Source organism: Asterias amurensis, chromosome 4, assembly GCF_032118995.1.
Source record: "Asterias amurensis chromosome 4, ASM3211899v1".
NCBI classification, from domain to species: Eukaryota; Metazoa; Echinodermata; class Asteroidea; order Forcipulatida; family Asteriidae; genus Asterias; species Asterias amurensis.
This window is the reverse complement of record NC_092651.1, coordinates 19371647-19399611: the sequence shown is the minus strand read 5'-3', so window position 1 is coordinate 19399611 and position 27965 is coordinate 19371647. Positions and strand designations below refer to the sequence as shown.

At 39.3% G+C, this 27965-nt stretch overlaps 1 protein-coding gene across 1 annotated transcript; it reads left to right on the top strand.

Annotated features, from left to right (window-relative positions):
* The first annotated feature begins 46 nt into the window (after nucleotides 1–46).
* On the top strand, nucleotides 47–27859 carry LOC139936249 (gem-associated protein 5-like). The gene is given in 24 exon segments (XM_071931028.1): nucleotides 47–457; nucleotides 1634–1821; nucleotides 2314–2763; nucleotides 3568–3721; nucleotides 4567–4779; nucleotides 5537–5622; nucleotides 6408–6487; nucleotides 6960–7087; nucleotides 8259–8332; nucleotides 8800–9050; nucleotides 9894–10039; nucleotides 10712–10883; nucleotides 13138–13629; nucleotides 14485–14598; nucleotides 15767–15801; nucleotides 15804–15879; nucleotides 16956–17087; nucleotides 17890–18037; nucleotides 18808–18927; nucleotides 20216–20426; nucleotides 20719–21015; nucleotides 21824–21986; nucleotides 22691–23880; nucleotides 25263–27859. Coding segments are annotated over 24 exon segments (5439 nt in total). The 5' UTR covers nucleotides 47–148; the 3' UTR covers nucleotides 25473–27859.
* The last annotated feature ends 106 nt before the right edge of the window (nucleotides 27860–27965 follow it).

The window sequence follows — 27965 nt, the reverse complement described above, 5'->3', positions numbered from 1 at the left end:
ACCATCCGTGGTTTAGCTTCATACGTCGTGTTGGTTATATGCCTCTTCAAGATGGCAGCCCCCATGGATGTGGTAACGTGATTCATTCGTTTGAGATTATAATAACTTAATCGTGAATCAAAATCGTCACTCGATCCTCAGCGGTAGAATGGTAGACGATTTGCTCCCACCTTCACCTAACTGGTACTGCAGTCAGGCGAGTGACTGTAGCGAGGATGGATTGTTTGCCTATTCCACACGGAGCGTTGTGTTTCTGCTCGATCTCCGAACCAGTCCGCCGTGTTACGTGGGATGCCTGGCCGGGCAGGCGGGACATTCGAACCGGGTGACGGCCGTGAAGTTTGGACATGGAATCCGTGGTAAACACCTGTGTGCTACGGCGGGTGATGATTGTACTGTAAGAGTCTGGGACGTGATTGGAAGGGCTGTGAAGACCGAACATCATCTTCACAAGGAGGTAACCCTTGCTTGTTACTTGCTTGTACTGTTTCTTCTTGTCATGCTTGTTATGTTATGTTGTTGAAATTTTTACTTTTATTTACAAACACTCTAGTCTCTATCTAATTCTAAACTGTTTGTTACAGCGGGAGTAGCCAGGTAGTTGCGATAACGTTACCCTCCTCCCGACGGCGAAGAGGAGGGAGGAGGTTTACGTTATCGCAACTAGTCAAGGAGGAGGGTTACCTTATCGCAACTTAACCATTTCATATTGCTTCCTTGTTCTGCTTATTTATTTAATTTTCAACTTTTATTTTGGACACTCCAATCTTTTGCTACAGCAGTTGGCATAACCATGAACATGACAAAAGGTTACAACTTTAATGTTAGAATTAATAATTGTAACAAAAACCTTTCTGGGCTGAGGTTGCTGGTTTTGTTTAGGTTTTTGGAAAACTCTGTAGGGAGTGTAGGCCTACCCTGCCACCACTTTTTAATTCATTATGAAATAGTATCTAATTTACTCAAATAAGATATTCCTTTTTCTGTAAAAAATAGTGCCTGCTTTGGTAAACAATGAGGACAATTTTTCGCAACTCGCCAAAAATGTATCTACCCTAAAGTTGGCTCTTAATTTGGATAACTTTCCCTATGGCGCCACCATACAAAAAAGGGATATCTCATTGAGGTTAAGTAGATTTTATGTTATTTCATATCGAATGAAAAAATGGTGGCGCCATACAAAAACTTTTCCCCTTCACCAAACGAGTAATACTAGGCCTAATCCTATCCAACATAAATTTGCTATAGCTATTTTTATGTAGATTTGGTCACGGCTGTCCTGGCTTTAATTTTAATAAAGGAACAAACTATACTCTAGATACTCCTACTCCTTGAACTACATTTTAGTACAATTTGTAATATATGATGATATTCGTTTCACTATCGTCTCCTCATAATTCTAGGAGTACTCTACATGACCATTCTAGTAGTCTATAGAAATTTAGAATGCAGGGCCCCTCACTTTTACAGCTGTATTTAAGAAGTTAGTTGTTGAGGAGAATTATTTTAAAAAATGAAAATACACTCAAACAAACCCTTTTAATTTGTTGCTCGTATTATCTAGTACTACGAATTCTGAAGTTTATAACTCAAACCACAACAGTATTGTTTTGTTGATATTTAAATGATAAAGGTCAAAGTAACAACAATCCAATGGTCTACATCGCAAGTTCACCAGGACCTGGTCGTGTCTGGAGATGAGAGGGGTACACTGATATGGTGGAATCCTGTTAGTGGTGAGAACAGGGAGTTTGTCCCAGAAAGACGACCTATTGGCTCTCTGGCAAGCTGCCCGCACGATGGGGACTACATTGCTGTAGGGTAAGTAAAGACTAAAACATAGGATAGAAGTTTTGCAATTAGAGAAAAAGACTTATGATACTCAAATATAAATCTGCTCCCAATAAGTTTGGTTTCATCAAGTCAATATTTACAAACGGGATGTTTATGTATGCCTTGAGCAAAGAAATTGAGGTTAGGCTATTATATGGCTTCATAAACCTAAATACACTGCACACAGGCCTCAAAATAACCTCTGACACGTCTACAGCATCTGGTGTTATGGGCGCTATGTTTTGTGCTGTGGTGCCCTCTGCAAGGTTTCCATACAAATTTCACTTTTCCTCATAGAAGTTGCCCTTACCAGAGGAAAATCTCTGCGCCAGTTCAATAATGAAATTTGTAGTAATTTTATGAATACGGAATTATACGAATGTGAGCTGGAATAAAGATCACAACTTACACTATCCCGTCTCACTTTTAACCAATTGAAACGATATATTTCCAGGTTATCAATTTTGTTTTACCACACAGCTATAAGACAGGTCTTGTGCTGATTTTAGACATCAGTGGCAAGGGGCAAATCATCCACAAGTTAAGGGGCCATGACGATGAAGTTCAATCGATCTGCTGGTCTCCTGCCCTTGGTGAGAACATTCGCCTCTTTCAAAAGCCTAAAGAAGAAACCACTCAGCTTGAGGAAGGAACCGCCCCCGAAGGGCCGCTCGAAATACCCCAACCAGATGCTCCTGCTCACCTGACATTTAGAGAACATGGTTGCCTCTTGATATCTGGGTGCCGGGATCGTACCATCCGGGTGTGGAACACCACCCATGGAAAGGCAGTGCTGACCCTCAGTCTACCCCCTCGGGGTGGGGCCCATCGAACTAGAGAGAGGGGAGAAGAAGGGATCAAGGCAAGGGTATGGCTGGGTCTCTGCTGGCCCCAGAGTCGGCCTAGAGAGTTTATTTCAAGCTCCTATGGGTGAGTAATTCTCTGTGAATTTTTTTACTAACTACCAACTGAAAAAAAGCAGCTTGTATAACTTTGTTGCCATACTTTAAAGGATTTGGGTACTTTTTCAAAATGTCCATAAATTTACATTTAACTTACAGGGTTTGAAGATAATGATAGTGGAAAGCTTCCCTTCAAATATTACTTGCTGAGGTGCTGTAGTTTCTGAGAAATGAGTAAAACAATGTCATGAAAATACGTTTGTAAATGCTTAAAATAATTTTCGTCCTATGAGACGAAAATTATTTTCATGACATTGTTTTACTCATTACCGAAAAAAACTACAGCACCTCAGCTCGTAGTATTTTCAGGAAAGCTTTCTACTATCATTATCTTCAAACTATGTAAGTTTAGTGTAAATCTGTGGACATTGTGTTTTCTGTCCTACAAAACACCCTTTAAGAAATGGTCGTAAGTTGTTTTTTTGTCTAAGTAATGCTGATCTTTTGGCATTTTTATCAAGACAGGTATAACAAAAGTGACCTGTAAAAATGTTGACTGAACCCGTTGTCTACTTTTGAGAACACATACAAAAACTGTCGTGGTAGCAGACAAAAATGTTGAATCAATCCATGTTTTATAGGAAGGTGACATCTCTGGCTGAAGCATTCACGAACGAAACCCCAGATATCTCAAATTCAAATGTTTTTTTTATTTATTTCTAATTAACAAGAGCACTTTGACATTCGGATAGAAATGACACATTTTTTCCCCCTGGCGTTATCACGAAATTTTTAACATTATGTTTGCGCCATGATTTTATCTCAAACACAGAGGAGATGTTTTACAGTGGAACCTGAGCAAACCTGGTAGGCAGAAATGGGAGTATTTTGGTTCAGAGGATAGCATTTCCCACAACAGGATAGTATTCAACATCATCAACGCATGCAGTCAGGATATGGTCATCACAACGTCCATGGACAGACAGGTATAAGTTCCTTTTGGGTTTTTTAAAATGCAAGTTTGCCCCAAACAAATGGCTGGGCTTCATTGAAGGTGTGTCATAAGTTGAGGCGATGTGCCACAATCGCAATTGGTGTCATCATCGTTGGGTATACCCCCAATCCCTTCATGTTGTCTTGCATTATCCTACCTCTGTACGCAGTCTATTGAGTAACTTTTTTGTGGTAAGAGTTTAGTAATTGTGCAAACGTTACCCACAATTTCAGTTAGATTGGCCTGCAATTGCCGAGCACTGCCTATGCAAAAAATAAATTATTGCTTACAACTTTAACCAATGCGCAGGTTCTTCCCTGTAAGGGGCAAACACCACCGAGACAGTTCCAAACCTGCTACATTGGCTAAAGAATAAAAGTAGTGATGAAAATGGTCTTAGTTAAAGATAATGGAGAACCTTCTCTGACAAGAGCTGAGCGTCAAGTAGTTGTGCTTGTACTTTGCACCCCTCATTGTCTCTACCGTCAGTGGTTATCAAAGAAGAAGGAAACACAAAGCGTGCGTCTTCTGCGCACCAAGAAAGCTCTAACATGAAAAACTTGGCCACTAACTTGGGCGTTATTTATTCTTAAAAGGAATTCCAGGGGGTAGCTGTGCTTTGGTTTGGAGGGGGTCGCTTCTCTTTATGGTGACTGTCGATGCGCCTCTTCTCCCACAGTGCAATTCATGTGGAGAGAGCTTCATAAAAATAGTATGATGATTTATAGAGTGCACACTCTAATATACACTATAAGATTATGAGTACAATTTAGACTCGACGCACCTTTATCACAACTGTCTTGCCCATTCGTTATTTGTTTGCCATTTCTATTTCAGATTATATGCTGGAATACAAAGACCTTGAAACCAATCTGGTCTATCCCCACCCTGGGGGGATTCGTCTATAGTTTAGCTACTTGTCCCGTTGATCCAGGGTGTGTGGCGTTAGGTGTAGGGGACAACATGATCCGTGTGTGGAACACCTCAGCTGCAGGGAAGAGTTATGCTGTTAACATCTTGTGGCAGGGGATCAAATCCAAAGTTACCGTGGTAAGTCAGGGGTGGTGTCAAAGTCAGTTTTGAGCAGTGGGTTTTCTTGCAGGGCTTTTTTACACTGGACCACAGGCTTGAGACGCAGCCAGTAGTTTTTTGTGTCGGGTCAATAAACAGTTGACCGACCAACCTGGCAACCTTTCAATTCTACTAAAGTATAGATATTAATGAAGACAAATGAGATAACTGTTCACTTACATAACTGTTCACTTACATATTTTAGCGCTTGTTTAAATAAAAACAGTTAACTTAAATGCATGTTAATCTTGGTCAGCCCTACGGTCTTGGGGATTCTCTCCAAAATGCAAACCCTAGAAAGCCAACTTTTTAAAATTCATCCGGTACTAACCAAGGTACAGTGTATTAATTTCTCGGAATACTCAAATTGAAATTTCTTTTTAAGAATATTGTTGTCAAAGATGAAGCCATCACTAAACCAGGTAACAGGCCTGGAATTTCATCCTTTGATAGGGCAAGGCCATTTTGCAAAGGGCCCTTCCATTGTAAAATCTTACAGTCTATGGGGCACCAAGGCCAAGACCAAAGCCAACAAAGACAACAATCAAATTGATCCAGTGAATTTCACTACATGATATCATCTTGCAGGCTAAGTTGTTTATCTATCATTCAAACCCACAGTGGAGGATTTTGAGTGGTATGGTCATACATATGGAATGTTCAAGAAAATCAGTTAGGGCATTCTTTAGTTGTTCCAAGGACAATTCCTTGACCTTTACATATTTGCCTGTCTTAGCTTTCCTGGCACCCAGAGAGGGACAACTGCCTTGCATATGGCACTGATGATGGACGTGTTGGCATCTACAACACATTCAACCAAGGGTGAGTTTGACGAAGCTGATCATCTGGTGGGGGGGGGGGGGGGCTTGCCAGCATAGCTCCACTGTAGAGCTTCCGCCACTAGCCACCCACTGCTGGGCAATTGAGTAACTCGGTACCAGGGATGCCTCTCCTAGTCGCTCGAAGATTGTAAAGTTTGGAGTTGCATCTTGTAAATAAAAACTGTCAACAGCACCCAGAAACCCCAAAAAGAGTCTCCTAGTCTTATTCAACACTCAGAAAAGTATAGGCCACACTTAGGTCTTGATCAAGTAAGGAAGGTAGTGCATTCTGCTCTACCAGCTAGGGGGTAACCATGTTTCAGCCCCAGAAGTAGGTGGCAACATGCCCTGGTGACAGATGATTTGGGTCAACATATCACAAATCAGTTAATCTGTAGCCCTCAACTTGAAGTGACCGTCTGGCCTAGTGATTTTAGATTAGAGACAGGACGGTTAGAGCCAAGTGGAGGAGAGCCATGGGCCATCCAAAAACAGACTGGACAACAGCCTTTAAAACCGATATGATGATGATGATGATCTTATAAAAAAGTAATAAAAATAACAATAAAAATAGACTTTATGATTCTTTAGCAGGTTTTAACCTAAAACAGAATTAGGCAAAACCTTCTGTTGAATTTTGATGGTTTGGAATTTGAATGCACTGAGTTACAGTGAGTTGTCCTGAGTAAATAAATACCTTGTTAAAAGTATTACCATATTTCTTGTGGAATTGTTCATCATTTGCTAATGTTTCTTTCTGCTTTGAAATGTTTGGTTTGTTTTCAGGAAGGGGCCTCATTTATCCAGTACATTTCACAAGAAGACAGTGTACTCACTGAGTTGGGGTCCGCAGTGCCCAGCCAAAGGTAATTTTGTTCACATATCGGATATTTATTTTTTTCCAAAATTATTTTAAGGGAGCATAAACTCTTTGTTTGTTCATGGAACTGTTTGATTGTTTTAATCTTGTATAAATGTAGATATGTACAGTAAAATCAACCTGTGAAAATTTCATTTTGAAAGGTGGAACCGTTGTTGAGATATCACCGAAAATTCAGAGCGGTTACATGAATGTCTGCGTTTGAAGACTTTTTCGAAATTGGAATACACAACCTGAGAAACATTTTGGGTTAACCTTTTAAATTTGTTCATAACCACATTACTTCGAAGTAAAATAATTCTCAAAGCGCTTTATACTATTGAAAGCTGCTATACTTCTTACCAGTAAGGTTTTATTGCAGTTATTTTAGATTCATTACTTAATTATACCTTCCCTGTAAGCTATGTTGACCTACTGAATTATAAAACTTTCTTAAATTTAATTTTTTTCTTTTCCAGAGGGTGTAGCGATCCATTGTCTCTACAGCTGCAGTGGTGATGGTATTATATACCAACATGATCCAAGCAAACTGGGGGAGGATGCCACAAACTTCAACAGCCTCGTGCGCTCCACCAACAAGATCACAGTATGAATGCTCTTTAATTTTAAACCAAGATTTCTTATTTTCCCCCTTTTTTTTTTGCCATGTGCATGATTTGTTTTCCTGCTTTCACAAATCCAGAATTCCTTTCAGAAGGGAAAATACTTATCACAGGAAAATAAATTCAGCAGTTTTACCCACATTTGTCATTCAATGAGGACATTTGGTCTTTGATCATTGAATGTTCCCCCCTCTATTTTTTTTTTTTTTTTTTTAAATGTCACAATCATTAAATAATGGGTCGTTATACACTTCTGAGGATTTGGCTTCTGTTGTTTTAATATCGATCTGAAAGAATGAAGACAATCAAGTACGGTTATAGATGGTTGTCTTCATAGGAATTATTGGAAAACTTATACACTTCACAATAAATCATATCAAAGTTACTTAAAATAAATGACTGAATGAGAGCAAAAGATTAATCAAACTCTTCCCGCCACGGATTTCTGGGCCGGGCCATCTTGAAGTACTATTTGCATTGGCAATATTTACAAAACGGTAACAAAACTAGAGCATAGATGGCAGATTCTAAAGACATTGATTTCTCAAACTCATGTCTTATGAACAACAAGCTTAGGTAATAAACTTTAAAAACTTTAGAAATAGAAATATATATAATACGAAAAGTGGAAATTTTCATGAAAGAATGAAGACAATCAAAGTACGGTTTTAGATTGCTGTCTTCATAGGAATTATTGGAGCACCCAAAAACCTGGCGTTGAGTGTAATCAATTTACAAAAGAATTAGTTAAAGGAGGAAACTAAAGTTGATTAGTAGGATTTTAAACTTTGCATGGTGGAAATAAGATATAGAAGAGTTTGCGGTAACACCATGTAATAACAATCTCTAAATGAGTTGGGGTGGTTCTGAAAAGAACCGTTGGATTAACTCGACGTTTCGATCAGTATGCTCTGATCGTCATTCTCCAGAAGACGCTCAGAGCATACTGATCGAAACGTCGAGTTAATCCAACGGTTCTTTTCAGAACCACCCCAACTCATTTAGAGATTGTTATTACATGGTGTTACCGCAAACTCTTCTATATAAAGTTGATTAAACCAAAAAGAAAGGGGGGGGCATGTTTTATACCTGCCCCCCAACATAAATATATCTGATTCTAACTTCATTTCTTTTGTACCTTTCTGTGTTTTCTAGCATATGCTACCTCTGCATACAGATGTGTCATGGAGGGATGATGGGGCAGCTGTTGCCACAGGCAACGAGGATGGGTAAGCCCTAATTTTTAAAAATATTTATTCATTTATTTATTCAGCACACTACATGTATGGCATTTTCTGCCGAGGTTCTACAAATCACAGTTATTCCCAATGCTTTTAATGAGAACCTATGTCTTCTTCAAGTCAGGTTTTCATTGTCGTGACGATATTTTCAAAGGAGAATGATAGCTCAAAAAGTTCTGCAAAATAAACCCGCTGGTGAGCACGAATTTTGTTTAAGAAAACAGACCAGAAGCTGTTAATTATTATTATTAGTGATAAATTGATTGATAACCATAGTTGCCAATCAAATTAGTGAAAACCAAATTTATCAACCATGAACTCAAATTGACAACTGTTCAAAGCAGAGGTTGAAGTTGTGAGCTTCAGAATGTAAGGGCAGCTTGAAGGATACATTCTGTGATGTCTAATAACTGCTTCATCTGACACTAAAAACAGACCCTACAATTTTTGTCTAGCTCCATCGACGTCTTTGCCGCACCCAATCTCTTGTTGCTGTGTACCATCCAAGTTCATCATAAGCTCATCAACTGCCTGCAATGGTATCCCAACAACAGTCAAACAAGAACAAGCACACAACTCACTGACCAATCAGATGTTGTCTTAGAAGATGACTTGAATGGCTCTAAGAAATCAGGGAAGAGGTACTGGCTGGCCTCGGGTTCAAATGAACCGCAGGTGCAAGTGCATGACCTGACGCCTGTATTAGGTAAACATGGATTTGAATGGACAGATTTGATGTAGTTAAAGACCCTGGACACTATTGGTAATTTTCAAAGACCAGTCTTCTCACTTGGTGTGTTTCAACATATGCATAAAATAACAAACCTGTGAAAATTTGAGCTTGACTGGTAGTCAGAGTTGCGAGATAACTATGAAAGAAAAAAACACCCTTGTCACACGAAGTTGTGTGCTTTCAGATGCTTGATTTCCAGACCTCAAATTCTAAACTTGAGGTCTCAAAATCAAACACGTGGAAAATTACTTATTGCTCGAAAACTACATCACTTCATAGGGAGCCATTTCTCACAGTGTTTTATACTATCAACCTCTCCCCATTACTTGTTACAAAGTGAGGTTTTATGCTGATAATTATTTTGAGTAATTACAAATAGTGTCCACTGCTTAAGAGATGCAGATTATATTTAAAGATGACCCTTTTGGCCAAAGGTTGCCATATACACAGTGGTAGAACTGGACATTTTCTTTGTGGGGGCAGATAGGGTGAGAAGAGATTTTTTGGATGGCATGTGCGGCTCAGGTTCGACTCCCAGCTAGGGCCATATGTGAGTAGAGTTGTGTGTTGGGTCTCTCCCATGCCACAAGGGTTTTTCTCTGGGCCCTCTGGATTTCCTCCCTCCAGAAAGATCAAATGTTACTTTCGATCTTTGGCTGTACTCCATAATGGTCATATATTGGTGAAAGAAAACCATTTGCAAGAATCGCAAGACATAGAAAAACAATTTGAGACATGTCAGTTGGTGTTTCCTCCAAATGTGTTGCGAGTACATATAGTTATCTCAAATGTTCATCTTTTGTTTTTCTTTTGCAGGAGAAGTAGAACCAGTTCAAATGAAAGCCCCCATGACAAGTTCCTTCCGCACTCTGAATGGCCACACCCTGAGGATTACAGCGTTGTCATGGAGTCCCCATGGCAATGGTCATCTGGTATCTGCATCGTATGACTACACTGCTCAGGTCAGAACTAAATGCGATTGTGGCATTTACCCACAAGTGAATAGGTGCCCCTGTAATTACTTCATGGTTCACCATTTATTTTTAAAATGTTCATGGTCGTACAAGGGTGGGAGGATGGGGGTCAAAAGAAAGAAAAAAAAAATGAAAAAAGGTCTGGAGTTTGGGAGGATACTGAAAATTATAGTAGGCGTTCACATTATGCTATTGGTGGGGGTACAATGAATGTTATAGGAACTGACCTAAAACAATCAAAGTTCATCAAGTCTATGTCGATTATACCTTCATTTAAAGCCTTTGGACACTTTCTGAACAGTACAAAAATTAAAAGTTCACAGATTTACAAATAACTTACAGGGTTTACAGAAGGTAATGGTGAAAGACTTCTCTTGAAATATTATTCCATGAAATGCTTTACTTTTTGAGAAAACATTAAAACAATTATCAATTCTCAATATCGAGAATAACGGATTTATTTTGAATACATGTCATGACACGGCGAAAACGTGCGGAAACAAGGATGGTTTTTCCCGTTATTTTCACAGGTTTGTTGTTTTATATATAAGTTGTGATACACAAAGTGTTGGCCTATGGACAATACTGTTTACCTATGTGGTGCAATGCCCTAAAGGTTGATTTACTAGCCTATGTATTCTTTGTTCTTTTCTCCCATAGGTTTGGGACGTTCTGAAAGGGGAGCCCATTGCCAATTTTCGAGGTCATCTTGGCCGGCTATTTTCAGTGGCATGGAGCGTCATTGACCCTGATATTATCTTCTCGGGTGGAGAGGACTTCTGTCTGATGAAATGGAGAATATCAAAAACCCAACAGACCAAACCACCGACACGTAAGAAATAATCAAAGATGCAACTTGTTGTGTTTTTACGAAATGTTTGAATGTTTACTCGAGGCAATTTACAGGCAACCAGTTCCAGTCACATTTCATTGTTCACATACTTTTCTTGGGGTCCACAAGACTTTGTTTAAAGAATGGCTTTGTGCTACCAAAGCGGTCCTGTAGCATTGACGAAAGTTGGTTGATTCCAGGTGCTTGTAAAAATCGCTTGTGTGACAAAGCATGGATTACTACTTACCGTATTTTCCTGCGGATAAGACGCTCGGCGGACAAGGCGCAGGACGCTAAAATGACCAAAAATTTTTCAAACGTCAGCAGACAAGGCGCACCGCCGCACAAGGCGCACGTTTAACCGCAAACAAAAGAACACCTGGCGCCACCCGGTGTCGGTACATTGACACAAAGACGTAATTTGTTGCCTTTGAGAACCTACGTATACCGACCTTTATCAAATCAGCCAACGCTGTATATTGTAAATAACATAAAGTTCGGCCCAATCAGCGGGCAGAAACCATGGTCCACGCACTGTCTGAAGTTAATTTTATTTGCAATGCCTCCCTGGACACATCCGACGTCCCCACAAACTACGAGGATCTTTGCTGATACAGATACATTGCAACGACAGACGGACGTAGCGTGTGGGTGTAGTAATGTATCCTCCGGCCGGGATGTCGCTGCATGCACATTAATATGCACATGTACACAGTGGATTGCGCTGCTCAATCTCGAGATTGCACAACAGATGTTGGAGACCATGTGGGCACCGTATTGAACGATGTTCGCCAACGGGTTGCGCTAAGCCGTCGCATTTGCGCTGCCTGGAAATGCGCCAAAATTCCCACGTGACTGTGCGGATCCCAAGCATGCCCAGACATAGCCTGAACGTATGCAGTCAAATTCCATTGCGGACTTGAGAGCAGTGACTATTGGGCATCTATATCACTGCACGTTCATTGTATCCAAAGGGAATCACTGGATCTAGCGGCAGGGACCTTCCGGATAAAGACAGGGGCGCAGTCTAGCCCAGACACGTCGAGTCTTGTCTCAATTCGTTTGTTGCTGGTTCACGTAATTTTTACCAATAGAGGGCGTTTAACCTCACGCTATTACAATGTTCCAAAACGCCCTCTAGCGTTCAATGTTTCTTGTATTTATTGTCACACTCACAGTAACAACGACTATAGGCGTGATATCTGCTTTTGTGTTGCGTGATTAAATTTACAGACCTTGGAACGGTTGCGTTTTGGGGCTAATTTTCTGTGTCGTTTTGAGAGATTTTCGAGTCTGAACTTGGACATCGTTGATTTTACAGGCAAGTTACATGCAAGGGCAACCATGGTTTTAACAACCGTTCCTACCCGAAGTTTTGAAGCAATAAAATAAAATAAACCTCAAAGTTTACCACACAATAGCGGTTGGGTGAATGACGTTTGTATGAAGTTATTGACTATCAATCGTTTTCGGAACGAATACCCGGCCACACAGAAAAACGTTTGTACACTGCCGACGTCTGTTGGACCGAAAGCTAGATGCATTGCGGCATTAATGGAATGAAAGCACGGTCATGGGGAATAAACACGTTGCAGCATTGTTGGAATAATTGGACCGTCTGGGGGATTGCGGCATTGTTCGAACGAAAATACGGTCACAGTGTCTGAATAGCCTTGTTCGACCGCATTATTGAGTAAGGATTCTTCACACAAAGATCGTTGATTTGAACTGGACATGAAGGTACTTTTTATTTCACGCAGTGATCATAAAAAAAAAATCAATCGTCAGCAGACAAGGCGCACCGAAAGATAAGACGCATCGATGTTTTTGGGGTCTAAAAAGTCAGATAAGACGCGTCTTAACCGCAGGAAAATACGGTAGTAAGATCAGTTATCCATTTAAATCATGTTATTACAATATGATAAGATGTGAATAGCATTGACATAATTTCGCCCCCTCTAGCCTGCCAGGGTTGCTGCTCGAATTGACATTCAGGTTGCTGTTGTGTATCGTTTCTGGCCAAGTTTCTAGACACTAATTCTCACGTTGGGGCAACAGCTCTTTACATGAATTTTCATCTGGTAACCTGGTGTTAGATTTGTTTCCAACAGCTACTTGCATCTCTAACTTATCTAAAGTCAAAGGCATGGCATAGTTGTAGATGTTGATTAGAAATATAAATTTGTTCATTTGTCAACTTTTTTTTGGACCAAACAATTTGTAATTGTGTTCTTCTCTGTTTAAACTTAAAAAGACAAGAGAAACATCATGATGACGTCACGCCCAGGGAAGGGAAAACCATCATCCAAGAACAAAAAGAAAACCAAAATCCTCAAGGACACATCGAGTGAGGGAAGCACACCGCCTCGGCCATCCACTCCAGAAGTGCCAGCCAAACTCGAAGGAGGTACCCCTTTAGTTCCCGGAACCCATTCCCGAAAAGAACCTCCCGCTAGTGGATCTGCTCTGGCCAAATCTTCTGAGGGTGATGCATGTGATCTACAGAGACTCGTTGAAGCAAAGAGACTGGAGTTATTACAGGTCGCGGTCACAGTCGACTCCTCAGAACAAAAGAGGGTAACTGAAACAAACTGTAGTTCAGAATTAGATGTAGGGGGAGGCGACACAGACAGAAATGAAAGGGAGACGGCCATAGCAGAAGGGAGTGAGAGTTCAAGGGTCAAAGATTCAGATATGACCTCTGACTTCCAGTCACGAGATGCCCCTGATGCTGCAGCGAAGAAAGGTCAGTGAACTTTATACCCATGTTGATTTAAGTATCTAACAATAATTATCTATTCAGTCCACATCACATCAGAGATTATTAAGAAATATTAAGCAAAGGGAATACATCCACAGGGATTTGTTATGCCTCATAGCTTAACATCGTTTAATTACACAGGTCCAAATCAGTTCATGTTATAGTAAACAGCAATGTATAAAAATCCTACCCAAAACAGTAGGTTTTTGGTCACAGCCGCAAAAGGTTTTGTTTATTCATAATTTTTAATCAAGCTCATACGGAAACAAGCTATTTTTTATTATCAAATCTTTCTGGTAATGAAACCAAGGGGCCTCTCAAAAGTGCTTTGCACTGTAACCAGTAGGCCCGAAGATACCTGTGTAGAGAAGATGTTGAGGAAATCTCAGTTTTTGATGTGGGAGGGAAACCCCAACTGGCGGAAAACCCACGCACTTAAGCACTGACTAATAATTTAATTCAAATGCAAGGTTTTGGGCCAAATTTCATAGGGCTGCTTAAGTAGAATAAGCAGCCAACAAGCATGACAAAAGTTTGCTAAATTGAATAAGGTTACCAGCCAAACTACCATATCACGTGTACAATTTGTGACTGGTATCCTGCTCATTTCTGCTGAGCAGAAAATTCTTAAGCAATATTTGTTCTGCTTTTAAAGCAGCTCTATGAAATTGGGCCCTGGTCTGAGGTGGGATTTGAACCAGAGTTTACTGAAGTGAAAGGCATGTAAGAAACCAAACCAACCCGAATGCCCAGTTGGCTTTTATAAGGCAAAGGTGGCTGAGTATTTGAATGTTCCATCTCGATTCATCAAGTACAGTTTTGTCTCAATTCATTTTGCAGATGGCCGTCGTAGGAAGAAACAAAAGTCGCTTTTCCCCATGAGCCGCAATCAGGACAACCGAGGCAAACTCTACCATCTAGAGGACTGCATTGCTTTAGCAAGCCATAAATACAGTAAGTAAACAAATCAGTCACCCATGAAAGGTTTAATTGTGGGGGTGAGAATTACAAAATGAATGTTTGTAACTCGCTTTGTTTTTAGAAGAAGGCCATGCAACAATTATTTTAACCATACGGTCACTCTTTGGTTAAGACCCCCTGAAAGAACAAATATTAATATTTATTTTCCATGTTGTCCGTTTGTGAATGCTAAATGTGAATGGATTTGACATTCATGGTGAAATGTTGTTGACTTTAAATTTTGAAAAGTGATATCAAAGCGTATTGTATGACAGAGTCAAACAGAAAATCAGAGTTATATGTAAATTTTGTGTATAATGCTGCAAATGGGCTGTTATAAAAAAAATATATGAAAAAACTAATTATGAAGCCTTTTTCACACTTAATCTATTTCACACTGTGATCACTTTACCTCTGGTCTTTCCCGGTAAATGGGTATACCTCGGGGATGAGCCACCCATGCACTGCAGTAAAACCCTGGGGTATTATTGAATTGTTGAAACATAATAATAATAAAAAATCAAAGTCTTATATAGCGCACGTATCTACCAAACAAGGTACTCAAGGCGCTGAGTATGTACAAACTTTCAGAAAGATAGGTTATTGCAGTGATGAGTTATGAGACCCAACTGTGTCGTCCCTTAAGGGTTTACAAGGTGCTACGGCGCATACAGCAGCCAAGAAAACCGGGGTGAACCCCTTCTCTTTTCCAAAAGAGCACTGGGTTCTTTTAAATGCGTTACACAACACATGTAACCAGAAGCCCTCGGAATAGGGACCAGGCCTGTATGCTTCATTTTTAAAAGGGCAAGGGCACCAAGGCATTTTCTATTGGTAAAGGACACCCTAAGAGGAAATTGTAAATTTCTTCTGGAGCATTGCTTGGGCACCAAGGCAATAACCAGGGGGCATGGAGGCAATCGCCCTTGTTACCTCCGTGAAGTATCAGGCCTGTGGGACACAGTGTAAAATACGTCAGGGTAACCATAGTGTGAAAAAAGGCGCTGGGCTGTATCCCACTGACATAAGAGATACATTGTAAAAAGGGCTTATCAAAGAGTAATATATGACAGAGATGAACAGAAACTCAGAGTCGTGTTAACTTTGTACATAATGCCAAAATGTGCTACGTATGGCTTTAATATCTCCATTTGATTCCTAGGTTCGAAGGAGACCCAACTCTCTGCACCACTGCACCCCCAGGAGTCGGTGATAATGTTCATCTTGGTCTCTTTGCTGACCGTAGAGCAGCCTATGCTATGTTCAAAGAGGAAGGTAAGGATTATACAAACTAGAGAATGAAATTTGAATTAGTTTTACTTCAAAAAACCTTCTTCACTAACACAGCAGGCAAACATAATGGACCCCTTGCATAGTTCTCCATTGTTGGGGTGAGTTGGAATTGGGCGTGTGTGTATGAACCACATGGTTCTGTTAAACTGCAATCACACTACCTTTTATTTTCAAAAAACTAAAACAATTACTACTCAATGCATATTCATTATAACTACATTGTTCATGACTTTAATAGCACGAGTTGATTTAATGATGGTCTGCCTTTGTGTATACTGTTAGTATACCTACATGTGTTCGTCTTTCCTTATTGTTTTCTTGTCTTTGTCTTTGTTGGTCCTGTTCATATTACCGTATCTTGGTTGTACCATACTAAATGTTTGTCTGTCCCTAGGTTAGCGAACAAAAGCATCTTGCGAAGCTTATTATTGAACCATTGTGTACCTAATATATCATACCCCATACCATATTGCTTTTGTATGTGCGTTATTATACTATTGTATTGTGACAGCATTGAAATAAATGTAACTGCATGAACATAACTCTGTCTACATGTATATAAGCCATTTTGAGATACGTATTACTATGGCACCATCAGGTCTGGGTTAATTTATCTGTTTACACCCAAACTTAACAGTGCATTCTTATAGCGTCCACCAAGAATTGCTTTGCCCTTTCTTGATGGTTTAAGCTTGTAAGCAAAACTAATGGTTTGGGGTTAAACAAAGACAAATTTACTTGAGCAGGACTTGAACCAGCAACCTCCGGATTAACGTGCTGGGGGCTCTACCTATTTTTTTAAATATTTTTTTTTAAAACTGTCTTGAACTTTTGTTACTTCAAAATGGCTCAAATTTCAAGAAAATTTCCACTAGATAAAAGGACTGCACTTTATCTTTAAAACTGTGTTGCACGAGCGTACAGAGGGTTGCGAACAAAACTCAGGTATGCTGCAAAAACATTTGTTTTAGTCCTGTTTGCAACAAAGATTGGCTAACAGTCAATCTATCATGTATTTATGCGCATTTAGAACATGCTTTATGCTTTAATCTGTACAGGCGGGCAACATGAGGAAGGTGGTTACCCACGCCAGAATCTAGAGATGTGGAAAGGGAATTTAGCTGGTGCCCTGACCCAGGCAATGGAACACAATCAACTCAACAGCTTTTTGGTCGCAATGTCACCACTAGGTAACGTTTTGTTGTTGTTACTCTGCAAATAAGATCTGTTGACGATATTAAAATACAATAATGCAATTAGTATTAATCTACTCATGACATTGTATGCAGTGTGCAGTTGATTTATTTTAGTGATCAAAAAATGTGAAACTATGTGTTATGTTCTATTCAGGTGTTTTTTTATTAAAAAAGAAACACAGACTTATGAAGAAAGACTGTTGGTGTAAGTGCAGCCGAGATTGGAATGGTTCTGAGCTCCTTCAACCTAAAAGCTTGCAAAGCAATGTTCTAACAATTGCAACTGCAGTACAATGTTAAAGTGTCCATCTGGCAATATGGCGTGTAGCCCTCCAGTTGATGGCAATAATGAATTACCGTGAGCAGTAGCAATAAGGCACCCCAGGGATAATTGCTCCAACAAAAAGGAGTCGATGGTTCTGCAAAAGCAAATTTACATTTGTTTTTTTTCCCTTTTTAGCGTGTACAAAATAAACATAGTAAAAAACTACCCCCTTTGTAGTAATGTAGTTTAAAGAGAAATAAGTAATTTTATGCATGTGTTGAGATACACCAAGTGAGGATACTGGTCTTTGACAATTACCCTGCCTTATTTACAATGTCATAACGTTTTTTTATTTGAGGCAGCATATGACCAGATATACACAGACATTGCATTAGAAATGACTTAGGCAGATATGAGATAGATGAAGTAACTATGTTGAGTTATCTGAGACAATGCTGAGTTTTAATAGCATTATGTCTGGATGAAGCTCTTTGAATGATTTTCTCCTTTTTTCATTGTTACATGTATCAGGTGGTCACGACGTGTGGTTGGAGACTACGGAGGCCTATGCAAGACAGCTAGAAATGAATGAAGATTACACACAAGCTGCTACCTATTACTTGGCATGCCATAAGATTCACAAGGCCATAAAAGTCCTACAAGACAACAAGCTGTACAGGTATGTCATTTGCATGATTGTGGCAATTGAGTATGTCTTTAAAGGCACTGGACACTATTGATAATTACTCAAAATAGGTGTTAGCACAAAAACAAACTTTTTTTTTATAAAGAAAGAACAAGATGAGGGATTTCTTTTTTGCTTTTTTCAATGAGAAAATGGGCAGTTTAAAAAATTGCTGGCTTTATAGAGCTCTTCAATCAACAGTTGAAATAATAGTGCCAAGATGGAGCAAAAATGCAGCAAAACCGCATTAACAATTTATTTTTTTTGGGGGGGACAACATTTTTTTTCTTCAAATAAATGCGGCTTCAAAAAGAGGGTGTGGACGCTCAACTGATGTCCTTTTTACTTGGCCTAATAGGAAATACTTTGTGCATTCAATTAGCTTCCCGGGTCGACCCCGGTCTGCTCCTGGTATACTCCAATAGCTTTGACGTCATTGCAGGGGCTCACCCGGGTCGGCCCAAGTGCCCTGCTTGGGGAGTGGGTCACTTGGGGCTGGTCCCATGTGCATGACGTCACCATGAGAGGGTGAGTGATCGTTCTATTAGCTCATGTCAGAGGCTCACCTTAGTGAGCACCGCAGGGTCGACCCAGGGAAGCTAATGGAACGCACCCACTGTATTTTTGTTTCATCATTTTTCACACCATTACATGTAATTTTGTTTTGCATTTATACCTTAGGTCCTTTCGTTTGATATGAAGTTTCCACCAGCTAATTCCATTTTCTTATTTGTTCCATTTTCTTATTTTCTCTACAATTTTAGAGAAGCAGTAGCTTTGGCCTCTGTTAGGCTGTCTCCATTTGATGAAGCTTTTACCAACGTTTACAAAGCCTGGGCGAGCCACCTTGAGTCTGAGGGTAACTATGGGCCGGCAGCAAAGTGGTAAGTACCAGGCTAGGGGTTTGAAATAAATAGCACATTTAAATGTAGCCACTTATCCGCTGATCACAAAGTCCGATAGTGCTAATCGCAGGAGCTTGATTAAAGATGCTAGATCTGATTATTTGGTCGATTTGACCGGACAATCAACCAATGATGAGTGGTAGTCGATTAAACTCTAATTATTAATTATTGTTCGGATCCTGACATTATCTCACATCCATCAGCCATTTACAAACAAATAATTTTGCATATATAAACTATGTGCATTAGAGGGGGCATTTGCAAATGTTGTTTTGTGTTTGCTTTTTTCGTTTTGAAGCAGCATCATTCAAAATTCATTCAGAGAAAATATTCTGACTGTTTGTTAACTGATTTAATGGTTTACTGTATGTTTGTTGTGATTTCCTGTACAGCGTTTTGAGATTTTTGTTTAACATGCTATACATTAACAACAAATTGTTATTGTTATTGTTAAACAAGTTTTCAGTGAAAATCAGGACTTGCAACTTTGCAGTGTGTACAAGAAATTTTGAAGATTGCAGGGAATGTACATTTCCCAAATGTCATTCTAGGACTTCCTGTTTAAGAAAGAAAATATTATCATTTGTGTGTAAGCACTGTATAATCAACACTTACCCGAGTTACAGGCACAGGCATACTACTCATGTGGGATTTGAACCCACATCCTTTGCCAATCTAGAGCAGAAGTCTTACCAACTAGACCCTCAAGATTGCCTGGTAGCTAGAAGCAGTTTGAATCTTATTGATGTTAAATTTTCATTGGGATAAAGAATATTATTTTGGTTTTACCCTAACACCGATGTTGGTAAGCACTGTATACTGAGCATTTCCCCTGAGTTCTTTTAAGGCACTGGACACTATTGGTAATTACTCAAAATAATTGTTAGCATAATAACTTACTTGGTAACGAGTAATGGAGAGAGGTTGATAGTATAAAACATTGTGAGAAACGGCTCCCTCTAAAGTAACGTAGTTTTCGAGAAAGACGTTATTTTCAACGAATTTGATTTTGAGACCTCAGAATTAGATTTTGAGGTCTTGAAATAAAGCATCTAAAAGCACACAACTTTGTGCGACAAGGGTGTTTTTTCTTCCATCATTCTCTCACAACTTCAAAGATCAATTGAGTTCAAATTTTTACATTTATTATTTTTATGTACATGTTGAGATACACCAAGTGAGAAGACTGGTCTTTGACAATTACCAATAGTGTCCAGTGCCTTTAAAACTAAAAGGAAAATCTTGTTTGTTTTTATTTTACATGTAGTTACCTGACAATTAACCAGCCAGCGGATGCAGTAATGCTCCTAGCCAGGAAAAGTGACATCCCATCACTGTCGACTGCTCTTCATGTCGCATGCATCTCGGGCCAAAGTCACCTGACCAATGGCTTGCTCGTCCGATATTTGCATGAATGTCTCATGGCTGGTGATTGGCTGAATGCTCAAGGACTTCTAGCCAACCGTAGCAGTTTGATGGTTTGTTTTCTGATTTGTTTTGTAATTTTAATCATTTGGGGTCATAAAATGTTTTTTGATCTTTTGTTTTGTAAGTACATGTAGATACAATCAATTGTATGATTTGAAACTTTGCATGGTGGGAATAAGATATAGAAAAGTTTGCCTCCAAGTTGCAGGAAGAAATTGCCCTTTGTGACATGAGTATTTAAGGTTGGGTTTATAGACATTTTGAATGTGGAATTTGATGTATCGAAAAATTGTTCCCAATATCAGCATTTTATAACAGCGTTTCTTGTTTTGTGTTTTACAGTTTGGTAGTCTGGTTGCCACCATGCATGAGATCATAGTTACAACATTAACGCATCAAGCATTTATATCAGAGGAGCTGTTTAAGGAGGCCAGAACCAACCCTTGGATACAAGAACAATGTCAAAACAAGATGCAGTGTACACCTCATGGGGACCAAGGCACATTTCTTGAACGTTCGATACATGAATGGTTTAAGCAATGTACATTAGACCCATCAGATGAGGGTATTGTACATGGTCTGTACGACGCAGTGGTAGGGATCCAACAACCAAATGCCCAGTATGGGCAAACCAAACAGGTAAGCAAGGATAAATGAAACAGATACCAAAATTCAAACATGTTTTAAAGGCAGTGGACACTATTGGTAATTGTCAAAGACCAGCCTTCACAGTTAGTGTACCTCAACATATGCATAAAATAACTAACCTGTGAAAATTTGAGCTCAATCGGTCATCGAATTTGCGAGATAACAATGAAAAAAAAAACCACCCTTGTCACAAGAAGTTGCGTGCGTTTAGATGGTTGATTTTGAGACCTCAAGTTCTAAATCTGAGGTCACGAAATCAAATTCGTGGAAAATTACTTCTTTCTCGAAAACTATGGCACTTCAGAGGGAGTAGTTTCTCACAATGTTTTATACCTTCAATCTCTCCCCATTACCAGATTACTCGTCACCAAGAAGGGTTTTATGCTAATAATTATTTTGAGTAATTACCAATAGTGTCAACTGCCTTTAAGTATCGTTAAACCATCTGTCTATCATAATTATCTATGATGATCTACTATGAGTATTTTTATTGTGTGTCAGTGTAGCTATTGTCATCTTGTTTTTGTCTGTCCTTTGGTGTGTTTGTTTGTTTGTTTGTTTGATTGTTTGTTTGTCTAGCTGGTTTCGACAAACCGCTGGTGTGTAAAATTCATCTTGCTTTTGTTTACTCTTAGATTTCTATGGATTACTATTAGATTACCCATTGGATTGTACCATAAACTGACCCAACAGAATGTTAGACAGGGGGGCTTGGGTCTGTACTGCATTATGTTAAACTCTATTTTTCAGCCATGTGAACGATAACGTTTTCTTGAAACTTGTTTTGTCTCTTCTACAGCTTCTTGTGGAATTGGCGTTTGAGTTGACACTGGGTCAGCTGTCTGTCATGATGGGCTGTCCTTCCAAGGCAGTCGACCATTGGCTACAAGCCATTGTCATGTGTCACAGTGTTTGGAATATGGACATTGCAAGAGGGATATTTTCCCTTATACTTCCTGAAGGTAAAATAAAATTTACCGAACAAACATTTTTCTATATTATTCTGCAGGGTAACTTAATAATACCAAAGTTGGCATGTGAGACTTCCTCTTTTCAGCTGATTTCCTCTTTTGAGGTTTTGAATTTCCTCTTTTTTGCTTCACTTTCTGTGTTCAAATGTATAGGAATATTGTCTTTTCCTCTTTTTTTCTAGCCCCGTTTTCTCTTTTCTTCTTTTTTTCATGGGTAGTTACTCACATGCCTGTATATAGCGCATGTATCCACTAAACCACATTTCACAACACACAGGACCTTCTATTTTGTTGTCCCATTAAAATGACGGTCAGAGCAGATAAGAGCACCGAACTTGAACTCTGCTGGGTTTTTTTCTGTTCAGCAGAGTTTGGGTTTGAGTCCCTGTCGTGACACTTGTAGAGCCGTGTGCTGTTGTGTACAACATATCAGAGAAGCCGGTGCACTTTGTAGAAAACAGAAGGGGTTTGCTCCAGTCCTCCTGGTTTGTTTAACTGCATAATATTGCGCCACAGCTCCTAAGCACCTTGTAAACCATTAAATGATTTGGAATTGGTTTCATACTTCAAAAACGTAGCTCCACAATACCTTGCAGGAATATACCGGCTGTTAAAGCGCCTTGAGCGCGCTGAGGGATGGATATGAGCCCTATAATAATAAGCCACTAATGGTATTATTATTTTGATCTATTTAGGAAGTGATGCAATCAAGCAACTTCTTCAAGTGTCTACAGTTGAATCTGCAGGTGCTATTACAAGTCTACAAGCTCACTTCATGCTTACTGAGCTTTACCATCTCTGGTGGGGTGTCGGGAACCAGATTGCGGATGGTAAGTCAGTCATGGTGGGAGCCAGTGATGCTTCATATCCAATCGAAATGATGAAGAGCTCGTCAAAAGCTCCTTCTATATCTGGGGTCAATGCTGAGACCAATCAAACTGATCATCAATCAACTTCAGTCGGGACAAAGTTGGAACCTGACTGTAATGGGGCTGTGTCGGAGATGACTGGAAAACAAAACGAAGTTGCAAATAATAAAATGACTGAAAGTGAAATGAAATCCTCACAGAAAATGGTTGATTCTGAACATCAAATAGATACTCTGAGCGAAAAACTGAGTGTAACATCTCAGGTGTTGCTGTCGGAGCCACATGCAAGGCTAAGTGGCATCAGGGGTAGGCTACAATACATCCAGATGGCTGTGGGGAGGCTTGTCAGCCAGCATTGCCAAGAGGGTCAACAAGAGGTCCCCTTACCCCAAGACCCAACCCAGGAGGTCCTCTTGCCCCAAGGCCCAACCCAGGAAGTCCTCTTGCCCCAAGGCCCAACCCAGGAGGTCCTCTTGCCCCAAGGCCCAACCCAGGAAGTCCTCTTGCCCCAAGACCCGACTCACGAGGTCCTCCAACCCCAAGAACCTGCTGGTGGGACTGTCGGTGACAAACACAGGGATCCTTTAGACCCTGTAAGTAAGGTTTCTGATGATACAAGAACCTCAGGTGATATACCTCAGGGTAGAACGCTGACTCAAAATGGTGACTGTGAGGATGCGGTCGTGCAGCAATTGCTACCTCCAGCAAATGTCAAGGATCAAAGTCTGGGTGACAATGCTGGGTCAGCTGCCTCGGACATAACACCAAATGGGAAGATTCCACAAGAGAATTCAAACAAACTGATCAATGATGAAACAGAGCTCAGTGAAGGTTCCTCAAAAGCTTTGGAAATTTCCTCAGCTGTGGACATAGCTTCAGAAGATCTTTTGCCAGGAAACTGGAATGAGTTGATGGCTGATGTTCAGTATACGCACCCTGTTGTGACATGCGCCGTTTTGTTAGAGGAACAAAACAAACTGTCACAGGACCTGAGGGAACTTGAAGGCAATTCAGAGGTGAGTTTTTGGAACCCACGAGAGATTGCACTATAGTTTGTGAAATGGATGAAAACAAGTATCAATGAAGTTTCACTATTCAATTTAGTGTTCAATTTTTTTTAGATCCATATCAGTGGCAAACAAACTGGTTGAGCCTCAAAAAGAAAGATGTTGAATAAAAGGCAACTCAAATTTACAGTATGTTATTACGATGGCAATTATAGGGAAACAAATTTGTACTCTTGGAAAACCTCACTATACATGTATAACCCCATTCACAGTTACCATCAAACATCCGGTTTTGGACTCGCAAGAACAAAACCAACTGATTTAGTCTGTGAACAATTTACCTTTCAATCTTGTGAATTTATGTACACTCTTTAACCTTAATAGGCTTTAACTACGGTTTTAGATTCTCGTGCAGATGAGCAGAAGTTCTACAGTTGGATACTTGTTCCAACTCAAATTGAAAGTTTTCAGTCATGTGTGATATTTGGCCCTTGGGAAACATTGGGAAAATTGAATTGAGTACTAGGGCTTTCCCGCTAGTTTATTCTTTTTTTGTCTTGTATACATATATGCATTACAATGTAGCTCTGTAATTTGTGGAAATGTGTTAGTGGAAATAAATGTGAATTGAATTGAATTGAAGGGTCAAACAACATATGGTATACACCTGTCAGACTATTTAATAACAATAGGCAACGTGTATTGAGTACAAGGGCTAACAAACATATTGTAATATACTTTTTCAGACTATTTAATAAAAATGTTACTTATTTTTCTTGGGGCCAAAAAAACAGAAATCAGATTAAAGTAGGAAGAAATTTAACATTTATTAAGGCATAGTGTTTTTATGCAAATTTAACATTTATTTTATGAAGGCATAGTGTTCTTATGCAAATTTAACATTTATTAAGGCATAGTGTTCTTATGCAAATTTAACATTTATTAAGGCATAGTGTTCTTATAAATGCAAATTACAATTTATTAAGGCATAGTGTTCTTATAAATGCAAATTTAACATTTATTAAGGCATAGTGTTTTTAGAACACTAAATGCCTAAATAAATGTTAAATTTGCATTTGGGTGGGGATAAAGAGTTTTTTGTTCTTTCTTTTCTTACACCGATGTGTGTAAGCACTGTATACCCAGTACTTTTCACAGAACTATACACAGAGTATATATGTACAGTGCTCACACACATCAGTTATAATAATAATATTATGCCATGGTAGTAGAACATAAAGCAAGACAGTTATACCTGGCAAATAGATATGTGATGTTACCGCAAACCAAATATATATCGACACCTAACCATGCAATGCCTCAAATCCGTTATAATGTTATGCCTTCTTTCAATATTGCAAAATGATAATTTATCCTCTCATTTACTACAGGTAAATCACCCATTTCCAGATGCTCTAGAAAGTGCCACGGTGATGATGCATGTCTGCCAAACTGCCTGTAAGACATTGGAGCTTTCTGAGATGGAGAGAAATGAAATAATGCAACTCAGGGAGAATGCTGCACGGTGGGGACTGAAGCACAGCTGGCTCACAAGACAGAAGGCATTATTCAGTAAACACCTTCAAGAGTTGGAAAACTGATGTTGTTATTGTCTTAAGCAGCAAGTAGGGAATATTGAGTTGGAAGGTACTTGGGGGAAGTGAATAACGTTTTAAAATTCTGACTGGCACCCCCAAACAGAGATGTTGAAAAAGTTGGGAGATCACCATTATTGGGCTACTACGTGTAATAGTATACAAATATTGACTGCTTCGAGTGCTATGGTTAAAACTATGACTCCCGAGGTGATCCCCGGAGCGTTCTATTTTCCCGAGGCGAAGCCGAGGGAAAATAGAATGCTCCGGGGATCACCGAGGGAGTCATAGTTTTTAACCATTGCACGAGTAAAAGCAGTCAATATTTGTTTTATAACACCCCAAACATTTCTAAATACTGTACTATTATTAAGTTACAGACCTGAATGCTACAATCCACGGACGACGCGAATACAGATTGCAAACACTTTTGTTGAATGTGTTGCATGTCGTGTCGTGCAATCCGAAATGGTTACAGACTATTAATTTATCATCCTCGTACACGCAACGGAGGTCTGGGTACTGCACGCCGTGTGCTAGTCTGTCGGACTAGCGCACGGCGCCATGTGCTAGTCTTCGGACTAGCGCATGGTAAACCGACGGCCGTCGTGTAGCAAAACTAAGACATGTCATGTGACGCGCTCTAAACCAATGAGCAGGCAGAATCTTTGCAAGGGGTGTTATAAATAGTTCTATTGGAGGTCATTGGTTCAAGTTACAGCTCTAGTAATTTTGTCTTTGTTCAACCCCAAATCATTTATAATGCAACAAAAAGTTGTGGTTAAGATAACAGTATTCGCGTATTGGATGTACGAGTGTATTGCAGCAAAATAAAATCACAATGTAAAATCTGGATTATTCGATCCATTGCCTCGTTTTGATAAATTGGACCGCACAAATTTATTTTGGAACGACTTTGCTTAGCGCCAATAAAGATATTTAAATATTGGACGGGCGCCTGTCCAATATTAAATTTTGTCGTGCGCATCAGTAATACATGGCAAAATATTGGATGACATGTGACGGGTGTTCCACATCAAATGAGAAGGGTCTGTGTATGTGGCATATAATGTTAGTTTCCAGTTTGAGGGCACTGGACACTATTGGTAATTACTCAAAATAGTTTTTAGCATAACAAATTACTTTACGATGAGCAAAGGAGAGCTGTTGATGGTTTAAAATCATTGTGAGAAACGGCGCCCTCTGAAGTAAAGTAGTTTTTGAGAAAGAGGTAATGTTTTACTCAAATAATAATTGGCTTTGGGCCTGAAGTCTTTCAATATCTGAATGCACACACATTTGTGCAACAAGGGTGTTTTTTCTTTTATTATTCTCTTGCAACTGCGATGACAAATTGAGTCAAAATTTTCACAGATTTTTTATTGTATGCATATGTTGGGATACACCAAGTCTTTGACAATTACCAAAGGTGTCCAGTGCCTTAAACCATGGACTCTTCAAATATTTGTCAGTTTTACAATCATCAGTACTGACGGTCATCCTTTGTACAAAGGTATTTTCACAGGAATTTTTTGGATAAATCGGCCAAGTCTGAATGTACATGTATGAAAACTGAAGAGCATTCTCTCAAAAAGTTTGAATGAAAGATCTGATTTTCATGACGTTTGTACTTTTTACAATTTGAAACGGACCTTAGTTTTTTTTTCTTTTAAATAGTCAGTTCAGAAGATACCTTACTGTGACCTTTCTGGCCCAGTGAGAGAAGTCAAATCTTGTGGTCAGCTTTGAGGCTGTTATTATGTTGGTACAATGTACGTCATTGTGTCAAACACCAACAGGAGTGCGACCGCTATGGTATAAAAACAAAAAAACACTATTGGTAATTACTCAAAATAACTGTTAGCATAAAAAGTTACTTGGTAACAAGCAATGGAGAGCTGTTCATAGTATAAAACATTGTGAGAAAAGGCTCCCTCTGAAGTAACCTAGTTTTTGAGAAAGAGGTTATTTCTCACAAAAATATTAAAATACGTCAGGCCTTAAGCCATTTTTATGCACTTGCCAAAGCACACATTTTTTGTGAAACAAAAAAGGGCATTTTTTCTTTCATACACCAAGTGAGGATACCATTTGCCAATTAAATGCATGTATACAAGAACCACACAGAATTAGGCGTTTTTCTTTCATTTATAAAGCATAAAGCATTTAATTACAAAGTTCTCTTTTAAAATTATACATTTTACAAAATTTTTATGCTTAAAGCAATAGTAATCATTTTATTTACAATAAAGGTACACAATTTCAAAACCATCTCTCTTTTTAAATTTAATGGAAAGAAATTATATCTCAAGGGTAAACTTTAAAGGAACACATAGCCTCGGATCGGACGAGTTGGTCTTCGAAAAGCGTTTGTAACCGTTTTTTATAAAAATGTATATGGTTGGAAAGATGTTTAAAAAGTAGAATACAATGATCCACACAAATTTGCCTCGAAATTGCGTGGTTTTTCCTTTTACTGTGCAAACTAACACGGTCGGC